Below are 23,469 nucleotides of genomic sequence, written 5' to 3' on the forward strand. Positions count from 1 at the left end.
TTGTTAGTGTACAACTAAGAGTTTCCCAGGTACCCCAAACTGTTAACAGGTAAATAGCACAAAGGCAAAGGAAACAGACTCTTAGTGTTGAAGATTTTAAATATAATTGGTATGCATAGAATGAGAGAAAGAAGAATGGATTTCAAGTAACAGTTTTCTAATAAAATTCCAAAAATTTAGCCATTTCCTCATGGGCAAATGCATACCCAAACAGGCTTGACCTGAAGTGGGTCTGCTGAGACCTGAAAACTTGCCTCATGTCTAATGTACCTTCTGCAAAGAACCACAGAAAGGAGTTAGGCACGTCTGAGAGAGCTGGGACAGAAGGAAAGTCTCAAAATTCAAAATATTGCACATAATCCAACATGAGATCAAGATAGCAGCTGCCAAGGAACCAGATAGCCTCCCACATGTCCCACTGAGGTGTTTCTTACAAATATCTCTTCCAGGTGTCTCTATATGACTCTCCTCCATGTGTTTCCACCAAGTGCCTCTTCACATGTCATTTCCCTGCTCCTTCATACCTCCTCTCTTTCTATAGTCTTCCCTACTGATCCCACTCAGCAAGTCCAGTTCATGGCATAGTAGGACTTGAAATCCAGGACAAGTAAGTGGGGGCTGGGGAAATGGCACTTTTCCCTTTTATGGAGGTATCTGTGTAACATTCTCTTTGTGTATGAGTCTGTGTGCAGGGGTAGCTAATAGGCTGTTGAACCTCTTTTATATCAGTCAGGTCTTTGACAGGCTAGAAAAAGAAATGCTCTCTATTGAATGATGAAAAAATCTGGATAGTAGTAGGAGAAGAAAAGGATCATCCATTTCTTTGCCAATCTCTTAAACATTAGCTGAGCCAGTGGGGATGAGATTAGCAGTAGAGCCACTAAGAGCATAAGTATTATATTACGTTAAGCAGAGTTTTGGCTATATGAATAATGGCAGACCACATTAATAACTAGTATTTAGTGATAGATTATTCTTTGTTCATCATTGTTCTTAGTACTTTATAAATGATTCTCTTTTCATTATTTTACAAAACTATGATGTATTTCCATAACTAAGGTGATTCAGAGAAATTATGCTTAATTTCTTAGAATGCAGAAGATTGTTCTAGAATTCAGGCACCTTGCAAATGTAGGATTAAATTTTTCAAATGTTCATTTAAATAATTCCATGACTGCCATAAATTTAAATTTGATGGCAAAAGGTCCTTTACATGTATTACTGTTCATTAGGCTAAATTTGCTGCAATTACCATGCAATTTTGAGTGGTTTTCCAGTGTGCTATTTTGAGAAAAGATCAAAAGATTTCTATTGAACTGATGGCATTAACCACATTAGGAGTAACGATATGTATATTGAACAAGGTGCATCTTTTCATTAAATAAGTAATCACAATCATTTAAAGGGATATATAACTTATTAAATCATATTTTTAGAAACTGATTAGAAGATAATTTTATGCTACATTTAAATTTGGGTATTTATTATGTAATTATTCAAAAGCGAGTTTAATTAACTCATAATAGCCAACACATTGCTGTTAAAATGGGTAATTTTGAGCTGCAGCCAGAAAAAAAAGCAGTGATGAGTGTTCCATTTTTGGATACACCCAGCAAGTCTCCTGAGTACTAGTCAAGAGCTAGTGCTTGGGGTCCAGCTAATCATGGAAGTGCCGGACAGGACAGGTAGAGTTGGGGCACTGATGGGCTAGCTGGCTTTCAATGTACAATATGCTGGTGGAGGAAGTGTTTTTGTTACAGGGCAGGGAGAGGGGCACCCCAGAGCCCCCAAACCTGCCTGCTCTAAATAGGTTCTCTCATCCACCACATCAAGACAAAACATATAAGACCTTTAATGGAAAGGAGCTTTAATACAATTAGTGAACAATACAGAAGATACAAAGAATATAGTTTCTAAATCAAGCACCCAAAGTTACTCACCCCTCATGGTAAAAGTTCACCCAAATGGGATTGGTCCAGAGAAAGGCCTGAAAGCTGCCCTAAGTCTAAAGCACCTTCTAGCAGGGACACAGAGAAAGGGATCAGAAACAACCATACAAGTCTGGGAGGAAAAGAGCAAAATCAAAATTGAGATAAAAACTGCCACTGTTATCCATCCCATGGGTCTCTCACCCACATCTGTTTCAACCAGTCCAAGACCAAAAGGCAAGCACAGTTTTTTCATGTATCTCTCTGCTCTGTGTGCTGCCCCCAAGTCTCCTTCTGGCTCTCCATGCTGCTTCCTGCCTCCTCAGTCTCCCCTGCAGCTTCTCCTACCAGCTCAGCTTTACCCTCCTTTGGGTGTGGCAGGGAATCTGGAATCTCCCCTTTTCCCTAGCATCACCCTGTTACATTTTTACCTTATACATTTGATTCTCCAGAAAACTGGAAGCTATATAGCTAAAAAAAGAAGAAAGCCATTAGTTATCACTTGTGTTGCATTTTCCTTTTGTTCCTTTGAGAGCAGTAATCTCAAAACAAAAATTACATTGGAGAGAGTTAACCAGGAAAAGAAGATTTATTCAAGACAATTGTAATAATGCTATAAATTTAAAAAGAAGAATAAGACTATTGTAATAGAAGGAGGCCAGATCTCAACCTGACCTCAACTCATTGGGAAAAAAAAAAATAAATAACTGGAGAGTTTTTAAGAGCTGGGGTGAGGATCAATGATCCTCTTTATTTGACCTCCCCCAAAGGAACAGTAAACCTCTTAGAACAACTTCCTCACTGTGAACAACTTGGAGCAAAGGACTCTCCAGAGTTAGAATTTGCCTTACCTTCTCACAGAAACTGGGAGATTGAAAGATATGGAGCTTTTGTCTTTGAAGGTTGCATTTAAAAGGGACTATCTCTCAAATCCTTCAGGAGAATTGTTCAGGTATCAAGAAGAGCTTTTAAATATATTTACTTATCAAAAGGATAGACACAAGGGATTTAGAGTTACAAGTTTTCTAAAGTAAATGCTCTGAGGAAAGAGAGTGCAGGGAACCACAGAAGCACATCAGCTGAGTTTTAGTCAAGCTGTGGGGAATTATAAGGCCAAAGAAGGTGATTCCATAGCCAAAGAAGGTGATTCCATCTTTCCAAGCAACCAGTTTCATTCACCAAAATTCATTCCTATACAGAATTCAGTAGGAAACAAATAAACAAAAGGTAGTTTTTTGGATTTTTTTTTTGTTTGTTTCTTTTTTGGTTTTCATAACACAGATATTATTATTATTATTATTTAAAGATTTATTTATTTATTTACACAAGCACTGGGTATAGTCAGAAGCACGGGAGGGTGAGAGAATTCACCAGAGCCAGAGTGGGGAGCAGAGCAGGCAGACTGACAAAGTATACTGCTGAGGGGAACAGTGGGCGGCAGGAGAGGTCTGCGTGCCATGTGGGACCCTCGTCCAATGGCCAGGGATCTAACCGGTGCTGCAGAGGCTGCAGGCAGCTACGCAACCCAGTGATCAACCGCTGCGCCACCAGGGAGACCCAGATATTATTATTTAATGGAAACTATTTCGACCTTTCCGTAATTTTCGAGGTTTTTTTTTTTTAAACTATAATGGAGTAGATCATTGTCACATCTTAGAAAACTCGTAAATGCATTTTGTAAGAATTGTGGTAAGCAACAGGAAGTGAGTCATTAGTTGTGGCCTGGCTTTGGAGTCAGAACTAGTTTGAGTTGCAGCCCTTCTTGGTCTTGGAAAGTTACTTGAGGTCTTTGAGGCTCATTTTCTTAGTCTGTAAAATGAGGGAAATAAGATTGTTATGAGATTAAGAGAAGATGCATCCACAGTGCTTAGCAGAATGCCTGGCATTTCCTAAAGATAAATAATTATGATAAACTGGGTGCTCCCTAGTGACAAGGGGTTAAGTTGCAGCACTATGAAGCTGTCTGTAGCCACTGCAGCATGAGTTTGATCCCTGGCCAGGGAGCTGACCCATGTGGCACAGCAGACCACTCCTGTCTTGCCCACTGCTCCCCTTGGCAGTGTATGTCAGTAAATCCACCTGTTCTGCTCCCCACTCTGTCTCTGGTGAATACTCTCACCACCCCTCCCCCCGCTCCTGTGGCCAGCACCCCAGTTCTTGTATGCATAAATAAATAAATCTTAAAAAAATAATTATGATAAACCCAATGGTGAGTTGAGTAGCTGTTGCTACTAGTGCTGCTAGTAGTTTACTTTATTGTGCTTTGTAGTGAGGCCCCCTAATAAGGCTCATAGGTTGAGTGATGTCATAAAGGATATAATGAATGATGAGCATAGTCCCTTTGGATGTTACAGAGATGGGCGCTATTCATATGCCACAACTAGTCTATGATTGGCTGCCTACAATAATTATTTAGCAAATAAGTAAGTTTGCTGTAAATTTAACATTTATTTCAAGATCTGTAAAAAGTGCCCGACTATTAATACAGAACCATAGTACAGTAAATAACAGAAAAATCTCTTCAGTATTAAGCACACACTAATATTTCAGGCAATCCAACATGTGTCCCACCTTAAAACACTGATAACATTTCACATCACAAGTCCTTATTTAAAAACACTAAAATACCATTAGAACCTTCCCAAGTAGAGTGTCATGTGTCCTTTTAAACTTTGGAAGGGGAAAATAAGACATAATGTCAAGCTTTATAATATTCACTAACCTTGAAGGAAGAAATTTTGTATGAGCTCAGGAAAACAGGTTAAGTCAATCTTATGAAGACATGAAATCCAGCAAGAGTGAAATTATGTTCTCTTGTAATTCATGTCAAATATGAGCTTTGATAATGAAGTTGGTTTCCTGTGGAGTTTCCCTGGTATTTCATTAATTACATTTCCTCAGATGATATCAGAGTCAAGCCAGCATATCTGAATACCACACTCCAGGGCATGCAGCCTCCAGGAAGAACCAATATGCCTTTTTTGTCGGTTCATGTGCTCCAAGGAACAACAGATGTTACACTTGGCTTTAGTTGTTTACAGGGCTCTTGTCTTGTCACCGACTTATTGATTGAATTGCTGTCCTTACTCAGCCACAAAATATTATAAGAAGCCTGACATTTGGTAATAAATTAGGAAAGAAAACAATATTGATTTGCCTCAATTACTTTTTTTAAAAAGGAGAAGTGCAATATTGCCCCACTTCTAAGCACAATAAGACCTTATATCTCACCAGACACACATTGGAAGTCAGAGTATCTGAATTCACATCTCATTCAGCCGCTGACTGGGTGATCAGAAGCAAAGCCTCAAACCTCTGTGTACTTGAGTTTTTGCCTTGGCAAAATGGTATGAATAATGTTAAATGCTCACAATACCGTGCTGATAAAAGAGGGTGCATGTAGAATACTTAGTATTGAGTATGCCGCATAGAAACTGATGATATAGATCAGCGTTCAGTAGTGGTACTAACACATTAACTGAGCAGTAAGCCATGTCATGAATAGAAATAAACCTATATCCTCAGTCAAGAAGGGGAAATATTAGTTATAGACACTTCACATCTAAAATATTTTAAAATGTATTTCTGAATTCTACCAGCATAAAACTTTTCTCTGTAGCCTCTATGAAACTAGTAAGGTAAGAGCAGTGCTACAGTTAGATAAATTTAGATTGTTGGAGAGGACAGAGGGCACATTGCATCTTTTGTTCTTATTTTTGGAGTTAAAAAAATTCAGGTCTCTGTCCCACAGAACTTTTGAGAGAAGGGTTGATTTTCTTTCCTGCCTGTGCTTATAATGTTTGCCTTTCCTCCTAAGACAATTCAGGAACATTCGATTCAAGGCCCGGTGACTTAACCGAAACCACACCACCTTCTCCCCCTATGACAGATGGCTTGTCTTCCATATTTCCCAATTCTAGGTTTGACATGCTTGCTTTTAATGGGCTCAGTGGGGAAGCTGTCTAATCTTTCACCTCAGCTATTGCACTTTCACCAAAAAGAACGTGAACTTTTCCAAACAAAAGAAAATTGAGACAGCAGTGGCATGACAAGAATATAAAGATGATCACCCAAAGTGAGTAGGCCCAGTTTTAAATCAGCACAACTGCATGTTGCCCCATTACCTGGAGTGACCTGGGCTTCATTAATTGCTATGGAGGCACCATGCAGAGGAGCAGGGCACCCTGGACCCAGCACACAGCTCTGAAGTAGACACCCTACTCTGAGTATACACCATGGAAATCCAGAGCTTTGGAGGAAGGAAGAAAAAAGAATCAATGTAACAATTTTAGAAAGAAACCCTAACATCTAATCAGAGAGTTATTATTTCCAAGATAATAAGCCTTGCTGTCAGTTATTACTGTAAGAGTGGTTTTAGGTGATTGGGTTTATGACACCTAAAGTTATAAAATATAATACAATTTTGAAAGAGGGAGAATTTTAATTCACTCCAGTCATAGGAACTAGAGAGCACTGGCCCATTGAGATAGAATGTTCCACAAAAAAACAGAAACAGGCTCCACATGCAGCCTGACAATTAATGTCCTTTGGACACCTGAATTCACAGAGCCTCCATTCATGAAAGGAAAGCCCCTGAATACAGTGACCCCTGCAGAGATAATGTCCTCGATTGTCATTGCCACACTGACTGAGCCATGATGGGATGTACATGCTGCAGGATTTCTGGTTGATGGGATAATTACTGATTCAATACCTTTTATGGAGAAGGCAGAGAAAATAATAGGACCATCATTGTTTCACATAGCTCTTTATCCTTCTCAGACCACTTTCACATTTATTGCCCTACCTAACCTGATCCTCATAGTGACCCTGGGCAAGAAATAATGTATCACCACTTTGTTTTTGATAAAAAAAAAAATAGCCAAGGATAATGAGTTGCTAAGGGACTCTTAGCAAGTTAGGTGCGGTGCCTAGACTAGAACCTGATGTCTAGTATTATAATATGCAAACTCATTTTACTGGAAAGGACAGATAAATAGCAAAAAACAAAGCATAGTATGATCAGAAGGGGCAGAAAAGGATGGCTGCTTAAGAAAGGGACCTGAAATAGTCAGTGTTCTATAAGAAAGAATAACATCAGAAATATTAACAGATTGTTATGTAGTCATAAATGCAAACCCACTAAATGTATAAACTGTAATGGCTATAGACATACTCAAGTTTGAACTTTGACTGTTGTGAAGCCGAATCATTTAACCTCTTTGAAACTCAATTGACTTTCCTTACACTACTGATAATATCTACAGCAAAGAGATGATATGAGGAATAAATTAGATAATGTGTCTAAAGCATACAACATAAAGTCTACCATCTAATCATAACCCATTGAAGATAACAGTTATTAGCTAAGTAATATAAGAAAAGAAGTTTAAGCCTTGCAGTGAGACAGAGGTCAGAGTAGACACGGTGACAATTAAGCAATGTGAAAATATATCTGAAGGTAAATTTGCCTTTTGTTATACGTGGGAAGAAGTTAAGAAAAAACATTCTAATAACTCAACATAATTAAGTAATTTGACCTCAAGGTGTTACGAAGTCTTCCCTGTTACTCTTAAAAAACCTGATTTACCTGCATAGAAGAGAGAGGAAAAAGGTGACTATACCAACTTCTATCATGGAATTAGAAAGAGTACTGAAATTTTCTCATGCACATTCATGTACACACACACCCACATACACACAGAGTCCTCATTATTCTGGTTATAATCAGGTACCATTTTGTCTTCCTATGAACCAAGTTCACTGAAATTCCTGGTTCCAGGCTTGGGGAGTCCTTTGAATGTATTCCCTGGTTTTGTGTAAAGATTGATTGCTCAACTATCTATATGTAAAAGAGTGAAATGCATCTAAAACAGGTGATTTCTGGGTGTATGTATTTCTGGGTATTTTAGTCAATGAGCTCCTAGAAAAGAAGTTATTTTACTATCAAAGAGTTTAGTTGAATAGAAATCAGTAATGGAGAGTATCATCTACATTTCAAAATAGAGCTTTTCTTGCATTTTCTGAAATATAATACATTTTGATGAGAAACACATACAGACTCTCCAGGCTTCCTAGCTTTGAAACTGATTTTCTCAATTACTGCTTATATGAATTTTCTTCTACCTGACAATTATGGAAAGTTTGACCAGACTGCTGAGACCCCTTTCAATTTTCTCATTCTAACAGCAGCAGAAGTAAAATGTAGTGTAGTAACTTTTGCATCTATTCTGCTGAATCTGAGGAGAGAGTTCCAAGTTAACCATCAACTCTTGGTAGAGTTGTGGATGTCAGATGATGTTGATGCAAATAAGGTACCCAAATTAATCAGACTGAAAATTGCTAACTTACTTGGCTTTAAATAACTTAGTGACCTCAGTCATTGGAATTAAGCAGCACATTGCTCAGTGACACAGAGAAGATAAATGCAGGTCCAATAGTTACATTAATGCATGTTGATTCCAGCACACCTAAGCATAGGAGAAGTGATTTCTAGTTTAATTAAATAAATATAATATCTATTTCTTTTACTGACAATATTATAGGAGATGGGACATAGGGAAGTAGAAAGATAAAAATAACTTATGAAAAAGTATTCAATGTTACTGCCATGTTCTGCCCATTTGTCACTGCCATGTTCTGCCCATTTGTTAACCGTTACTCAAAATTTTGCTATCAAATAATAACTATGTTCACTGCAGTCTAACTCCTGAAAAATTTTTGTATTACAGAATCTCCTATAGTCAGTCAGAAAACATAAACTTTGCAAATCACATTTTCAATCTTTATTGGATGTTGGAGGGTGAGGGAATTGGTGTAAAAAAAAAAAAAAACAAAGAAATTGAATTACAGAAAATTATCAAAGGATTAGTAATCCAGTTAGGAAGAGAAAAAAAAATCTAACAAAAATGAAACATTTAAGTAAGATTTCACAGCAGTATGGAATCCATACTAGATAATGTAATGTATGGTGGAAAGAAGATTGGGATAAAGGTAACCACCTTTATCTTCCTATAAATTTTCTTAATTTTGTGCTTGCCAGTTTCAGGCCCTCTCAGTCTTTCTTCTTCAGAAACTTCAGTGGCTTTAGGGCTGACCAGAAGGCCAGGATCCTTCTTTTTAAGTCTTATCACAAGAACTTTCTACTTAGTCATTTACTGATGACTTTCTAAAGCCCCTTTGTTATCTTTCTCAGTACCCAATGTTTGTGCCTCTTTGTGTTAATGAATGCTTTACATTTAAATTTTTTTGCATTTACTTTCCAGTGTATTTCTAATATACTCTAAATTCTAAGAAGAAATAATCCATTACTGTCTTGGTATCAACATCTCATTGTTGATACTGTTGAATTACTGTTATTTAATACATATTTTTTGAAATGTTTTAATACATTTTTCTACTTAATTTTGTTTTTTTCCCCACCTCCATAAATTAAGCAATTGTAACATTTTAGCATGAATCTTCCATACACCTTTCACAGTGTTCCTGTAGACGTAAACATAGGATTGTATTTCCTTCTTGCCTTCTAAAATTAGAAACAAACTACATGAATTAACTTTCTTTTCTCCTTTCTTAATATATCATTGATACCTTTCAGGCTCCAACTCCTATTTTTAACTGAGTTAAGCTTCTGTACTATAGATGTGCCATATTTTATGCAGCCATTATCTTGTTACTGAACTTTTAAGTGCTATCTTTTTTTATTTTATCCCAAACAGCATTGTAACAAACTCCCTGTATTTATATATTTGTATGTTGCTGTATTTAATTCTGGAGCCTGTATTCCCAAAACTGAGATGGCTTGGTAAAAGTATTTGTGTATTCTTTTTATTTAACGACTGTAAATTTGAAACATATTCTAAATTAGAGTGAACAGTATAATGAATTCACATGCACCCATCATCTAGCTGCTGTTTGATATTTATCAATTTTAACAGATTAATCTAATATTATTTTAATACCTAAAATTGTTAGGGGGAAAAGGATGTCCCAAAGCTAATTCCATATAGGCTTTGTGGACTCCACCCCCACCCCAGGTCAAAGCCAAAGACCCTGGAAACTCCAAATCCCATCACCACCAAAGGGAAGGTGGCTGGGACCTGAGGGTGGGGTTAAGCAGCCAGGTGGATAGAAAAGGCAGACACGTGGGCTTTGGGGATCACCATTTTGGCTCTCCGCCAGCGCGGGCCAGCTCTGAGAGTGACTTTGGGTTTCCAGGTTGTCGGATCGGGTAGGATGCATTAAAGACTTTATTTCCCTATTTTCTCCCTGAGTTGTACATTTTCCTTATTTCCTTTTCTCTTGTAAATAAACCTTTTATTAACCTTTTGTGTGTGTGTGTAGTAGAGTATTCATATGTCCCTTTAAAGCACGCTGGTGAGGACCCACAGCCAGGAACCCGTTTAATATCGGGGTTGCTCTATAACAAAATGATTTATAAGTTCATATTTTCACCAGTAAAACTGTACATTTTCTAAGCAAACATCTTTATCATAGTGCCACTATTTCCTTTCTTCCTCCAAATATGTTACTTAACAAAACAACCACTCTATTTTGACTTATAAAATTGAAAATCTTGTTCTGTATTCACCCATTCACATCTTCTGTTTCTCACTTACCTGTCTATATTTTTGTCTACTCTTCCAGTAGAATGTTTGTCTTTTAATATCAATTGATACAGGATCTTTCTGTTTTAGAGGTATGAACTGTTTAGACGTATGAACGAACACTTCTCTCTTGTCCTGCTTGTGTCAAATATGCTGAGTTTTTTCATGTGTGGCATTGCCCCATGACTAATTGGGGTAAATTCCATGTCCACTTTCAAATTTCTCCTCACTCTCCCCCAAAATTGACTGTGTTGCAGCCGTTTTGTCATTTGTTTTGTTCTTGGAGAGCATACTCTGTCCTTTTTCAAGGTCATTTCATATATCACTCCTTCTGATTCAAAGATTCTTGTGCCTACCTTTTACTGACAGTTTTTCACTAATTTCTAGGTCTTAGCTTAAATATTACAGCCTCAGAAACTCCCCAGTTGAAATCAGAAAACTCTGTTTTACACCTTCACCTACCATTTTCCTTCATCACATTCTGTTGTTGCTTTAACTGTAATTCTTTATTTATTGCATGTCTCTTTCCCTTCTTATATGTCAAGGTCCAGGAGGGCAGATGTAAAGTTGTGTGTTTGGTTATGTGCTCTACCACAGGATCTAGTAGTCCCTGTAACATTGCTATAGTTCCCTATATATTTGTTGAGAAGAGTAAATATTCTTAAAAAAAACTTCATAAAAGATGGGATATTTAAGTCAAGTCATAAGGAATAAGTAGTATTCAGCAAGACAAGAGGACAAATGGTGGTGAAGCATGGAGGCTGAACTTTTACTGGCATGTAAAGACTGAGGGATAGTAAAAAGTAATGACTATAACTTCCTTTGAGAGGAATCGAAGACAAATTTGAATATAGCTGTGAGCAGACCACGAAGGGTCATGAGAACAGTGATCACACAGGAACTTTCTCAAACACCATGACATGCTCAAGGGTCCTAGTAAAACCTTAGAAACACGGTGACCATCTTAAAATTTTGTGCAACTTGTCCATGACTAAAGCTGTAAATACATAGTTTATAATGTATAATTTAATTGTATAACAGGCTGAATGCCATGATCCTCTGTGTTCCCCCAGCCATGATTCATGCTGGGAGGTTCATGAGGGAGACTGTGTGTATTCTTCTGACTATTCATTGTCAGTGTCACCAAGTCACCAAATGTGTGATTATCTATTGCCTTTTCTTTTTTCTTTTTTCCTAATAACATGAATAGTGTGTGTATGTAACTCATGTTGTATACTTACCACTTGTATTTTAGTGGCCACTAGTGTTTTTTTTTTTTAAATTGAGGTGATTATTATATATGCTATAGAGGTATAGGATCACCCTCTTCAATTGTAAGCATAGCTGCCTTCTGTTGCTTTTTCTCTTCTTTGTGGTGCCATATGAGGTAGCTGCCTGTCCTAGTTTATGCTCTCTGTCCTCCATGCATGTGATCTTTCTATAGTTGTCATCCCTTCCCATATAATACCTCAATTTCTGGTGAAGATAATGATCCTCTCACTCCCAGGTTGGTGGCCCCTGCACTTCCCTTTAAACACTTGCCTTGCTGACTTTGAAAATAACAGAGGACTGTGTTAGATACAGTAGTCAGTCAGGTGGTAAAGGCTTTTTAATTTCCAAGTTCTTTCGAAATCTCCAATTCTTTGGGTTAGGGCTAAGGTGCATCAGATATGTTCTTTCCCAAGTCTTTGTCTAACCTTCAGGAATGAACTTCAGAAAGTCAGGTCATGAGTGAAACTGGTGGGAAGGGAAGATGAGAAGGATTTGAAACATCATGTATCCATCACTTCTCAAAAAACCAGAGTTAAAATGAAAATTAGTGGATGTTGTTTAGATCATTGTCCACCTGCTTCCCTGCAACTGTGGCATTTAAACATGCATTTTGTGGGAGATTGTTTCTTCTGGTTCATGCTGTATTGAAACACAAAAATGAAAAAAAAAATAATAAGCTTTTTTTTTTTTTTTTTTTTGGAAATGGAGGAAAACATGCTAATCTCAATTCACAAACACCCCAGGAGCCTACAATTCCAATTTTCTTTTCACAGTATTAATGAAACTTGGTACTGGAAAAGTCAAATCTTCCCCCATAAATCTGAAACCATTTTCAAGGCTGGCCTAGAATTATAATAACTTCCACATCTATTAAGACAAAGTACAGAATTCTGGTATAATGAGATCATTTTAAGCAACTTATTTTCCTAGATGGGGTGCAGACAAAAATTTAAAATTGATGACTTTTAGTTTAATCTATTATAAAACCAGAAGGACTAGTCAAAGACTCTTAGCAAGAAAAATTCAATAAATGCATTTTGCTGGTAGTTTTCTTTTTAAATTATTAATGTAAGACAGGATATCTAACAATTCAAGGTAGAAAAAAGATATATGTTGAACATTATGGAGTCTTATGATCCTTTATACAACCCTCCTGATATGAAATATATAGCTCATGTCCCATTATTTATCATTGATATATTTTATTCTTCAAAATTTCTTAAGACTGGTAACCTCCTGTAATTTCTTTTTATAGAGCACAAAAGCTGAATTTTCATTGCCATCAGTATATAGTGAAACTCTTGCTTTATCCTTGATGTGACAGGGTCATGGTTGATGACGTACCCATACACTAATAATCTATATTGAAGAAATAAAACCAGCCATAAAAGTTGCCTGGAAACTACAATCTCACCCTGCAAAGCTAACTTTGGAAACAACATAAATATAATAAGATTACAGTCAGGGAACAGCTCATCCAAGTATACAAAATAGTTTCATAAAAGTGACAATTTGAGTGATATAAAGAGTATCCGATGGCATGGTTATTGCTTGGTGAACTCATCAATGGAAATATAAGGTCCCACCACCCACCAAGCCCTCATTTTATGTGACAGGAATGAGGACTTTAAGCATCATTTCTTGTGTAGTCTTTTAAAAACATAAATCAAGAGCAGTTTTATTTTTTAATAACAATATGTGTTTGTCATGTTTCCATTCTCAGAATGAATAAGCAAAGGATGCCAACTGCTTTCCATTACAAAGTGAAATCATTTTAGAAAAATTCATTAAAATTCAAAAATTTCTCTCTCAAAATGCTTCATTATTTTAGAACTTGAGTTGTGAATCATCTTGCTAAGTAAATGAGAATTTCTACTTCCCATTTACATATATTAAGGTTATGACCGGCAAGGTTATGAACTAGCTCCAATGCATAGCTTAATGTGATCCTCAGATTCATAGCTGAATAACAAATGTTTTTTGATTAGTGATAAGATAATCTTTCTTTTGATAAAGCATCAAATTGTATTCTGTAAAAAATTTAGAATATTAAATTTTAAAGTAAAGCATGCCAACATAAAACACAAAGACTGTGTTCTGGTGTAGTAGTAGCATTTTGACATTTTTTTGCCAGCAAGGACCATTTTATATTTTGACTTGAAATTAGGAACTTGGCAATAAGTTTCATTGCTCACTGAGCATCTTGCTGAATGTTACACCCACTCCATGAGACAGAGTTCTGCCTCCACCTGCGCTGCCCTGGCCTTCTTCATTTCCCCGAGGGACACACCTGCTGTGCCCTGTGAGGCCTGCCTCAAAGATAAGCTTACGATGTAAAAAAGAAAAAATTATAATAAAAAAGAAAAAAAAAACTATATAATTTGACTGCTGGAGGGATTAAGTGAGATGATGAATATAGAGGTGTTCTGTCACTTGTAAACCATGATACCTGAATTTGATTCTTCTGAAGTCCCTATATTCAATTAACTGGGAATAAAATTTTCTACTTAAAGACAAAAAAAAAAAAAAAAGATAAGCCACAAGCAGGGAGAGGGACTTGTGGAAATGGTTCGAGTGGGGAGAAGTACCGAGGAAGAATAGAATGCGACATAGAGTAGGTGACAGAGGGCGAGAGGAGCTGGTGAGAAATGAGACCTGCCACAAGTAGCTCTTTCTGGTCTGCTCTGTAGCCTAATATGTCTCTTAAACAGTTTTCCCATGGTATTTCTTAACTCTATCTAAACTAGATCCTATTCAGGGAAATGTTGTTCTTTCGCAGATACAGTGCCAAGGACTGTCAAAAATAAAGAAGGAACATACATCAGGGCAGTTTCTTTTCTTGTCATCATGGTTTAAAATAACTATGGCAGCAAATTTAAGGATAATTTAAAATTTTAAATATTTCACGTTTAAATTCCTTTATGCAGATCAACAAGTACATGTATCATTCTTTTTTTATGATGAGGCACTGGAATATGTCTTTTGCACATATGTATATTTTCCGTAATGAATTACTATTGGATGTGAATAAATTGACTTTAGGTATGATGTAGAAATACATGAATAGCTGTCCTAAAATTTGAAAGAATATACTTACCTACGTAATTGTGATAGTGACAAACAAGAAATTCATAGAACTCCCATACAGGATTCTAAAATAAATCAAACTAGCCCAAACTAAATCAACATAGACCATGTGGAAAACTGTTGGAGACCATATAATCTTACAAATATTCCAGAGAGTGAGAGAGAATTAAAGATCAGTTTCCGTGTGTTCTTTAAGATAACACTATCAGTACTTGAATCCCAGGAATATTTCCATTGCCATTTGGCAAAGAGGAGATTTAGAAGACAGAAATTACAAATTTTGTGATAGCTCTTTGTCCTAGCCTATATAATCAATAGTAATTTAGAAAAAATACCACAATAATCAAAGGCCTTACATTGCCATTAAGATGTGCTCATGTAGGGCCTCCCTGGTGGCCCAAGGGGTTAAGTCTTAGAACTGTGAAGCTGTCCACAGCCACTGCAGCACTTGTTTGATCCCCAGCCAGCCAAGGAGGTGACCCACATGGTGCAGCAGACCTCTCCTGTCTCACCCACTGCTCCCCTCAGCAGTGTATTTCAGTCAGTCCACCTGTTCTGCTCCCCACTCTGTCTCTGGTGAATCCTTGCATCCCCACACCTCTAGCCTGAACCCCAGTTTTGTATGTACAAATAAATAAATTTTAAAAAAATGTGCACATGTGCTCTCCTCACTTGCCATGGGCCTCACCATGTACTTCTGTCCAGGTAATTCTGGGAGGTATGTGGTGATGGGTATCTCTTGGAGAAATGCAGATGATCAGATCACATGTGAAAACCATGAGGCGTAAACTAATGTGCTGTTAAACTGTACACACAAGTTATGTGTAATTGAGATGGATTTTTACCTTATAATCATTGCAATAGGATTCAAATGGGCGTAGTAAATACCTAGAAGTTTTCAGCTACTCTTTTTTTTTTTTTTTCCCATGCTGGCAATATAGCCTCAAATTAAAATACATGTGCTACCACCCGACCAAAGTTGAAATCATGCCCATTTTTGGTCACCCTGACTAAAGCCCTGGCTAGTCAGATGACCAGCACCAATCTAATGAAGCCTTCCACTGACCTGGGCTCACAGACCGAAAATAATGGCCTGGCTTTATTTTACAAGCCAATGAGATCACTTTTGACCATTCCAGGACCCACTGCTAATTTGCATATGTTCTAGCTTTTTGGTCCCCCTTCTTTATTCTCTCTCATCTACTTTTAAATGTTCTCATCATGGGCCTGCCTGGTGGATCAGGGATTAAGACACAATCTATGAAGCAAACTGCAGCCACTGCAGCACATGTTTGATCCCCGGCCTGGGAGCTCCCCACATGGTGCAACAGACCTCTCCTGTCTCACCCACTGCTCCCCTCAGCAGTGTATTTCACTTGATCTACCGGTTCTGTTTTCTACTCTCTCTTGTGAATCCTCTTGCCCCCCATACCTCTGGCCTGCACCCCCATTCTTGTATGATTAAATAAATAAATCTTTTAAAAAATAAAAAAATGAATGTCCTCATCACATGAAAGAGAGAAGGGGGGATAGTAAGCTTTATTTCATGTATTCATATTTTTGCATTGCTGAGAAAAAAGCATGGTGTAGATTGTTTTAATTGTTTAGGAGGTCTTGATTTAGTTTATTATGGAGTAGAAAGGAAATGCAAAATTCTCAAACTTATGGAATATAATAATTATGAATTTCTCTAATTAAACTCTTTTTTCACATTGTCATAAATGGTTAAGAGATGGTTACATTTAATTTCATGTCAAGTTTTAACCAAATTATATTAAAAATCATTTAAATTTATTAGCCATTTATACTATTCTCTACACTAAATTTAATATCAAATTTTCCTCAAAACCTTGTTAGTGATCATTAAAATAAGCCATTAATAATAATCAATAAGGGAAACCACATTTATAACTCCTGAATATATTTTAATTTCTCTAGCCTTTTATTGCACATTTGGGGGAGCTGTCCCATTAACACATTAGTGTATAAATACTTCTAATTTCAGCAGCAAAGTTAAGAAAAGTATGACTTATCCTTCAGCTTTGAAATAGAAGCAGAATTAATTCTTAATCAATTATATATGGAAGAAATGAACCTACAATAATATTTATGATGGATTATATTTTTCATGGAAAGGAGGATAAAATATTTCTTTACTGAATTATTAAGGATTTTTGGTGGGTTATTTTTTGAGAAAATTATATTTAGAATCATATATATAGGTTATGCAGAGATATTTTTAGTTCTGCAAGTGACTTAAACAGCATTTTTGGCTGGTATTGCAAAAAAACAAGCATCTTCCTTAAACAGGACGTGTTGATAAAATGCCTGTGTGGCAAAATTAAGCTTTTTGAGGCTTTGCTTTATTATTTGTAATCTCATTCTAATTTTACATCAGTTTGTTGTTAGTATTCCACTTATACCCTTGTTTTTGGAAGCATAGAAATATTTATGTAGACCAAATAAAATTAAACTTCTTGTAGATGAGAGTGTATTTATGATAACAATTCTGACTGGAAAATAGTGTATATCATATCCTTAGTACAGAAGGTTTAAATCCTGCATTCCATTAAAACTCTTAAGTCTTACTATCATGAACTGCATAATTAAGAATTTGTCTCTAGGCTCCTCATTCTTTTACAACAGTAAAATAATTAAAAATGCACTTCAAATAAAAGCATTCCATCAGGTGGGGGAAATAAATTAGGTAACATTTAGATAAGCATCCCTTCTTCAGCTCTTGAGACCCCATGGTTAAAAGATTGCCCTCAAAATGAACTAGTAGAAAGTTATCATTTAGTGTAAGTTAGCAGCTGAGCTAATTGGCAGACTTTGGCAAAGATGACTGTGTTTGAAAGAGAAAGTACTGCCTTTGGTTTGTCAGGTAGTGACAGAATTCCTGAGGTAGGCTCTGTTCTTCTTGAGAGGAAATTAATTTCATGTAATCAAATGCTATGGATTATAGTCTTTGTCTCCCTTTACCTTGGCCACAGAAGCAGCTCCAAGGCCTTTTATTCAACAACATTACATGGGCTTCTGTAAAACAACCAGTGACATATTCAGCTTAGAAAGGTTTTATCTGCTACATTTTGTGGCTCCAGAATGCAGCATATTGCTGCTTTGAGACGGAGAGCTATTACTTTACAAGAAACTATATTTGCAAAGCTTTATTTTGGGAAGGAAAGTGACAGCAAGAAACCCACATTTCAGCAGGAGAAATCTTGATGTTCGAAACGAATTACTAAAGAGTGTGGATCTTTACAGTTGGTAAATCATTCCCAGTAATTAATACAAACTTTTATAAAACTGTTAAAATAATTACCAAATGATATTTAATAGTAGTGAAATAAAAAATAGTTTTAGTCTTCTGGAACTGTTCAATTCCTGGTTTGTGCACACACATACACATATGTATTCAATTTATATGCTATTGAGATTACTCAAATTCATTCTGCATACTTTACAAAGAATAATGTTTGAAAGTTGTATCCATTACTTCTGAAAAATAATCCTTTTTTTCCTGTAAATGAGAGAAGATGAAGATTCAGAAGTAGGCAGAAAGTACAGTCCATAGAGAAAAATGATCTGGTATCAGAAAAGGGATGGAATCGTATCTCTACCAATTCCTATCTTTTAAATATATTTTTTAAGTTTATTATGTAGAGGAAAGGTCATCCCCCACCTGTAAGCTAACCCCACCTTTTATTCACTCTATTTATGGTCAGTTTCAGTGCCTGGCGTGACCTTGGAAAAGACATTAATGCACCTTGTCATTCATTTCTTTACCAAGGAAGTAAGTGAATGTAGGTCTTGTCAGTTTTATAAAAGTGGGCCAGCAAGTCCTTACTTATGATCTACTAAGCACTTAATTTTGTCATAAAAAATCAATGTGGATGATTTTTAAAACTAGAATTTTTTTTTAACTTAATCCTCCCAAATTTAGTTTTGGCAATCACTCAGCTACTGCCAGTGAACAATAACATAGATAAAGCTCCAAAAGGAAAAGCAAAAATTTCTGTTTCGTTATGTGAGATGTGGTCAAAAGTCAAAATACATAAAAAAGCAGGCAGTTACACTATTCAAAATGCCTGGATTGTCTTATTCAGCTTTGTATTTATTATAGTATACACAGGAAAACGATTTCTAGAGCAATCCTAAATTTTGCTGTCCTTTCTTAGAGTCCAAAAGTATATTGATATAAATTTGATTTTGGGGATGATACCCTCTAATATTACACGTAGGGTTTTTCTATGTTGGGTTTATGATTTTCACCTAACAATCAAGAAAGCCCATTAGATGTAAATGGGACTTTGGGGGAGAGTACACTTACAAGAACCAATTAATTAAATTGGTCCATGAGAAAGAAAAATATGGCAACAGATCTCTCTCTGAGTACTTTAATTCATAGTCTCCAGGACTTTGTGACCAGGAAGACCAGCAGTTGCTACATTCAGCAGCAAGTTACTTTTCCTAAAGCAGAGGTGCTATTTTGTTAGGCATGAGAATAGATGCTAAATGTAATAGAGCTTTCTGGCATTCAGTGAACTCCATCATCACCTTGTGTTTTTTCTCACTCTCTTTCCTATAGCCAACCCCACACGGGCAGGCGGGAGAGAACCGTACCCAGGGTCTGCGGAAGTGATCCGGGAGTCCAGCAGCACCACAGGCATGGTGGTGGGAATAGTAGCCGCTGCAGCCCTGTGCATCCTCATCCTCCTCTACGCCATGTACAAGTACAGAAACCGGGATGAAGGCTCATACCACGTGGATGAGAGTAGAAACTACATCAGTAACTCAGCACAGTCCAATGGGGCTGTTGTAAAGGAGAAACAACCCAGCAGTGCGAAAAGCGCCAACAAAAATAAGAAAAACAAGGATAAAGAGTATTACGTCTGATCCCAAGATCTTAAAAGGACCCTTGTATAGAAATAGTCTTCATTTTATCTGAGACATAATATAAACTTATTTACTTTCCTTTTTATGAAGCACATACAAAAGAAGACAGGGAATGCAATCAGGAAGGAAAGACTGTTTTTAAAAAATAAAAACAAGTATCTCATGCTCTTGTTTCTCCAAAAAAGGAAAAAAAAAAAAAAAAAAAACAGGGGCCAATAAATTCCCTAACATCCACAGTGTTTTCATTTACTCTGCCTGTCTTTATGTTGCTGGAACATTTCTAAAAGACAGTGATGACCGTACGCATTCATAAAGCAAAGGAGTATTATTACATCGAGGCACAACACAAAACAACACAAAACACAACACAAAAAAGAAGCTACCTATGATCCTGGATTTAGCCAAAGTGCTAGTGCTTTCCTGAGAAGTCAGTTAGTCCGATTGCCAGAGAAGACTGTCATTTTGAGTGACTCAACCTGCAAACCATTGAGTTTGCCGCCTGGTGCAACTGGAGCAGTGGTTGGAACTTGCATTTGAAACAAAGTGCTGGCTTTTTTGAAGACTTGTGTAGGAACACATTCAAAAAGCCCCTTTCTGGTTGTGAGGGAAAAAAAAAAAGTACGGAGGCCTTATTTTCAACAATGTGAAATATAAGGCACATTTTCACACTAAAATTTCACAACAAAAAACAAGAGGGCATAGATGCAATCATTGGGAAATTTTCATGCACGCTTAATATGTTATTACATATGTTTATATAAAATCCATCTCTGTGTGCTTTCTGGACTGTGATAAGTGACGTTTTATAGCCTGTTGTATAGAAAATGCAAAATATATCTCTGCTATTCAGCCATTTTTGGTAAATTCAATGTTATAAGTGTTGCTAAGTATAGGGAGTTTTATGACATTGGAGCAACAATTATTTCAGGGTTTTGGGTTTTTTTTGCCACCATTATAAATTGCCACGATTACTTACTTTTTTTAAAAAAATTACAATGTAGTGTTTATTCTAAGGAAGATATGTATGAATGTATATAAAAAGACTCAGCTACTTTTTTTCCTTACATGTACAGCCTTCATTCTGTTGCAATTAAGTTTTAGTATCTGTATGAAAGGTGTGAAGTAGGAGGTAAAATATATACATATGTATCTTATAATCTTCTTTTCTCCCCCAGATACTCACATTTTCTATATACATTCTCCATTCACTATAACATACACATACACACACACACAATCCAGAGGAATCCATTAGATATGAGGGATGACCCAAACACACATATAATAACAAATATTGACAAATTGAAAATCAGGAAGGAAGATAGTTGTGCCAAGGTATTGATGACAAATGGGGTGATTTGCTTCATTGAGATCATGCTCCCAGGAAACCCTGAGAAGATTTTAGTCCCTAATAAATGGAAACTTTCCTTATCAAATAGAATATCACAGGTATATTGCTGCATGAATATGAACCATTATGTAGGCAGGTATGGAAGCAAAATTGGTTATCTACACCTTAACCCTGGCTGCTGCAATTGCAAACTTTGTTTCCAATGAAATATATATCCATATATATGCACACATATATGTGTGTGTATATATATATATATATAATTTGAACCTGATGTGCATAATAAACATTTTTGGAAAGTAAACAATTTTTCAACTAAGAAAGTATTTTTAGCAATTTTTGATTCTGTATTACTATCCATCTAAAAAAAATCATTGTCTGTTGATTATTGACTACATTTTAACTTTTCTGGTTTTACATATATATCATTAAATATAGTTTTAGTTTAACATACATTAAGTAGTAGAAATGTATAGAAATTCACTTGTTTTGCATATTACTTCAATGATGTTCATAGCAATAAATTATTAGTATGAGAAGGTAATGCAATGGAAATGCATTATTAGATTGGAAGGTATTGTCTCAGTAAAAATTGGTCACATTACTTCAAAATCTCCTAAAAGAATATTAGATTTTGTAAGAGAGAAGATTACCCTTACAATTAGCTTTAATTAGCAAAGGCAAAAAAATATACAACATCTTTTGTGATATTTAATTGATGAAAAAAGCCAAGAAGTGACCTGAATTTCAGACATACAATATGTTAGAAATATGTATAACTCATAGCAAATCACCACTATCTACAGTTGCCAAGTAATTGTGTATGAAAATCCTTAAAGAATTTTAATGGCCCAGAAAGTAGAAGTATAAAGCTAAAATTTGATTTCCATTACTTGTGTTTCAGACTTTTTTTTTTTTTTTGCCAGGTTAAAGAATTCATTAAGTCCATTTTTTCCCTCCCATTCAGTCTTACTCAGGGAAAGCCAGCAAAATAAGAAGGTAAATATACAACCACTAACTTACAGCTTGAGGTTTTAAAAAGAAATGGTTGCTTTTCCATTTGATCTACTGAACTAGAGCAAGTTTCCATCTAGAAAGATTCTAAAATATGATAGAAAATAAGTTAAATAATGGCATTGTAAGCAGTATATCTATGAAGCATGTTGTTTGGGATTGATTCAGTGCTCCTGTCCAGATTAAATTATAAAAATTCCTGCAATGATATAATCTAACATTGTCTGTAAAAATATTTCCAATAGTATTGGGCTAAACAAAATCTAGTAACTCTTTTTTCTTCTTTCTTTTTGAATGGAGAAAGAAAAGAGGGGAACATGAGCTAGGGAGAGAACAAGACATGGATAAAATCCCAGGTATCTTCCTACCAAATGTATCAGGGTTCCATGCATAGCTTGAGTTAATAATAAAGGATTTCACACTACCTGGCATAAATTTGATTATATCCCTAAACTGTAACTTTTCTGAGTATGCTTCTTTTTTATCCATGTAATGTGTTGCCTTTTTAAAAAAACAATACTACAATAATGTGTGAGGTGGTCAAAGCCTAAAACATCAAAGAAAGGCCACATGACCGTACCCTTTCTAGTGCTTTGTGTGATTGGGTATCTAAGGGTTTTGTTTTGTTTTGTTTTTCTGTTGCAAGGCCAATTTATCCATTATTGGAAATGCTAAGCAAGTGGAATTTACTGTTTTGTTAATAAAATATTTCTTAATACAACTGTGGAATTATTGATTTTTTTAAAAAAGTATGTTACACCATTTTGCACAAAGTGGTTAAGAAAACTATATTTGAAAGAAAACCCCATCCTTAGGTAAGCAGGGAGGTGATATTGACTGTTTATGGGTTTTATTATTCACTAAGTACCTTTACATTCATATACTTAATGATAAGTTCATTCTGTGTATCTTTGTTTATATTTGCTCATTTCAATATTTGTGAAAATGTAAACTCAGAACTAGTGGAAAACATGAAGAGGCTGATTTCACAAATATGTTTTTCCCATTTAAAAGAGTAATTCAAGTTATGTAAATCTATCATTAAATTTTGACATTATCACCTACTAGTTAGAAGTTAACCTGTTTGATTCGCTTTTCTTATCAGTAAATCAAAGGTAATAATATCAACCTCATAGAGTAGTAAGGGTAATAAGATCTAAATTTGTACCTGAAATTTAACAGAATTTCCCCCAAAGCTCACAGTACATATCTGGCCCATCCTTCCTCTGGGGAATTGCACAAAATTCCTATTCCTTTCAATAACACATCAGTACTTCATTGTCTGTTAGTGGTAAGAATTAAATCCAGAGTATCA

General features: G+C 35.9%; 1 protein-coding gene across 26 annotated transcripts in view; it reads left to right on the top strand.

Annotated features, from left to right (window-relative positions):
• Window positions 1-21,365, top strand: part of NRXN1 (neurexin 1) — a 1,022,285-nt gene extending 1,000,920 nt beyond the window's left edge. For 17 of the 26 annotated variants that reach the window (XM_054687712.1, XM_054701998.1, XM_054702004.1 and 14 more), the window contains one exon: window positions 19,482-20,981. In XM_054687712.1, coding sequence (XP_054543687.1) covers window positions 19,482-19,789 — 308 coding nt within the window. In that variant the 3' untranslated portion in view covers window positions 19,790-20,981. Of the gene's footprint in view, window positions 1-19,481 lie in introns of all 26 variants that reach the window. The other 9 variants (XM_054687713.1, XM_054687714.1, XM_054702001.1 and 6 more) reach the window with 1 other exon arrangement.
• Window positions 21,366-23,469: the final 2,104 nt, after the last annotated feature.

The sequence above is a fragment of the Talpa occidentalis genome, unplaced genomic scaffold (genome assembly GCF_014898055.3).
Source record: "Talpa occidentalis isolate TD23 unplaced genomic scaffold, MPIMG_talOcc4v2.1 talOcc4.5, whole genome shotgun sequence".
Lineage (NCBI taxonomy): Eukaryota > Metazoa > Chordata > Mammalia > Eulipotyphla > Talpidae > Talpa > Talpa occidentalis.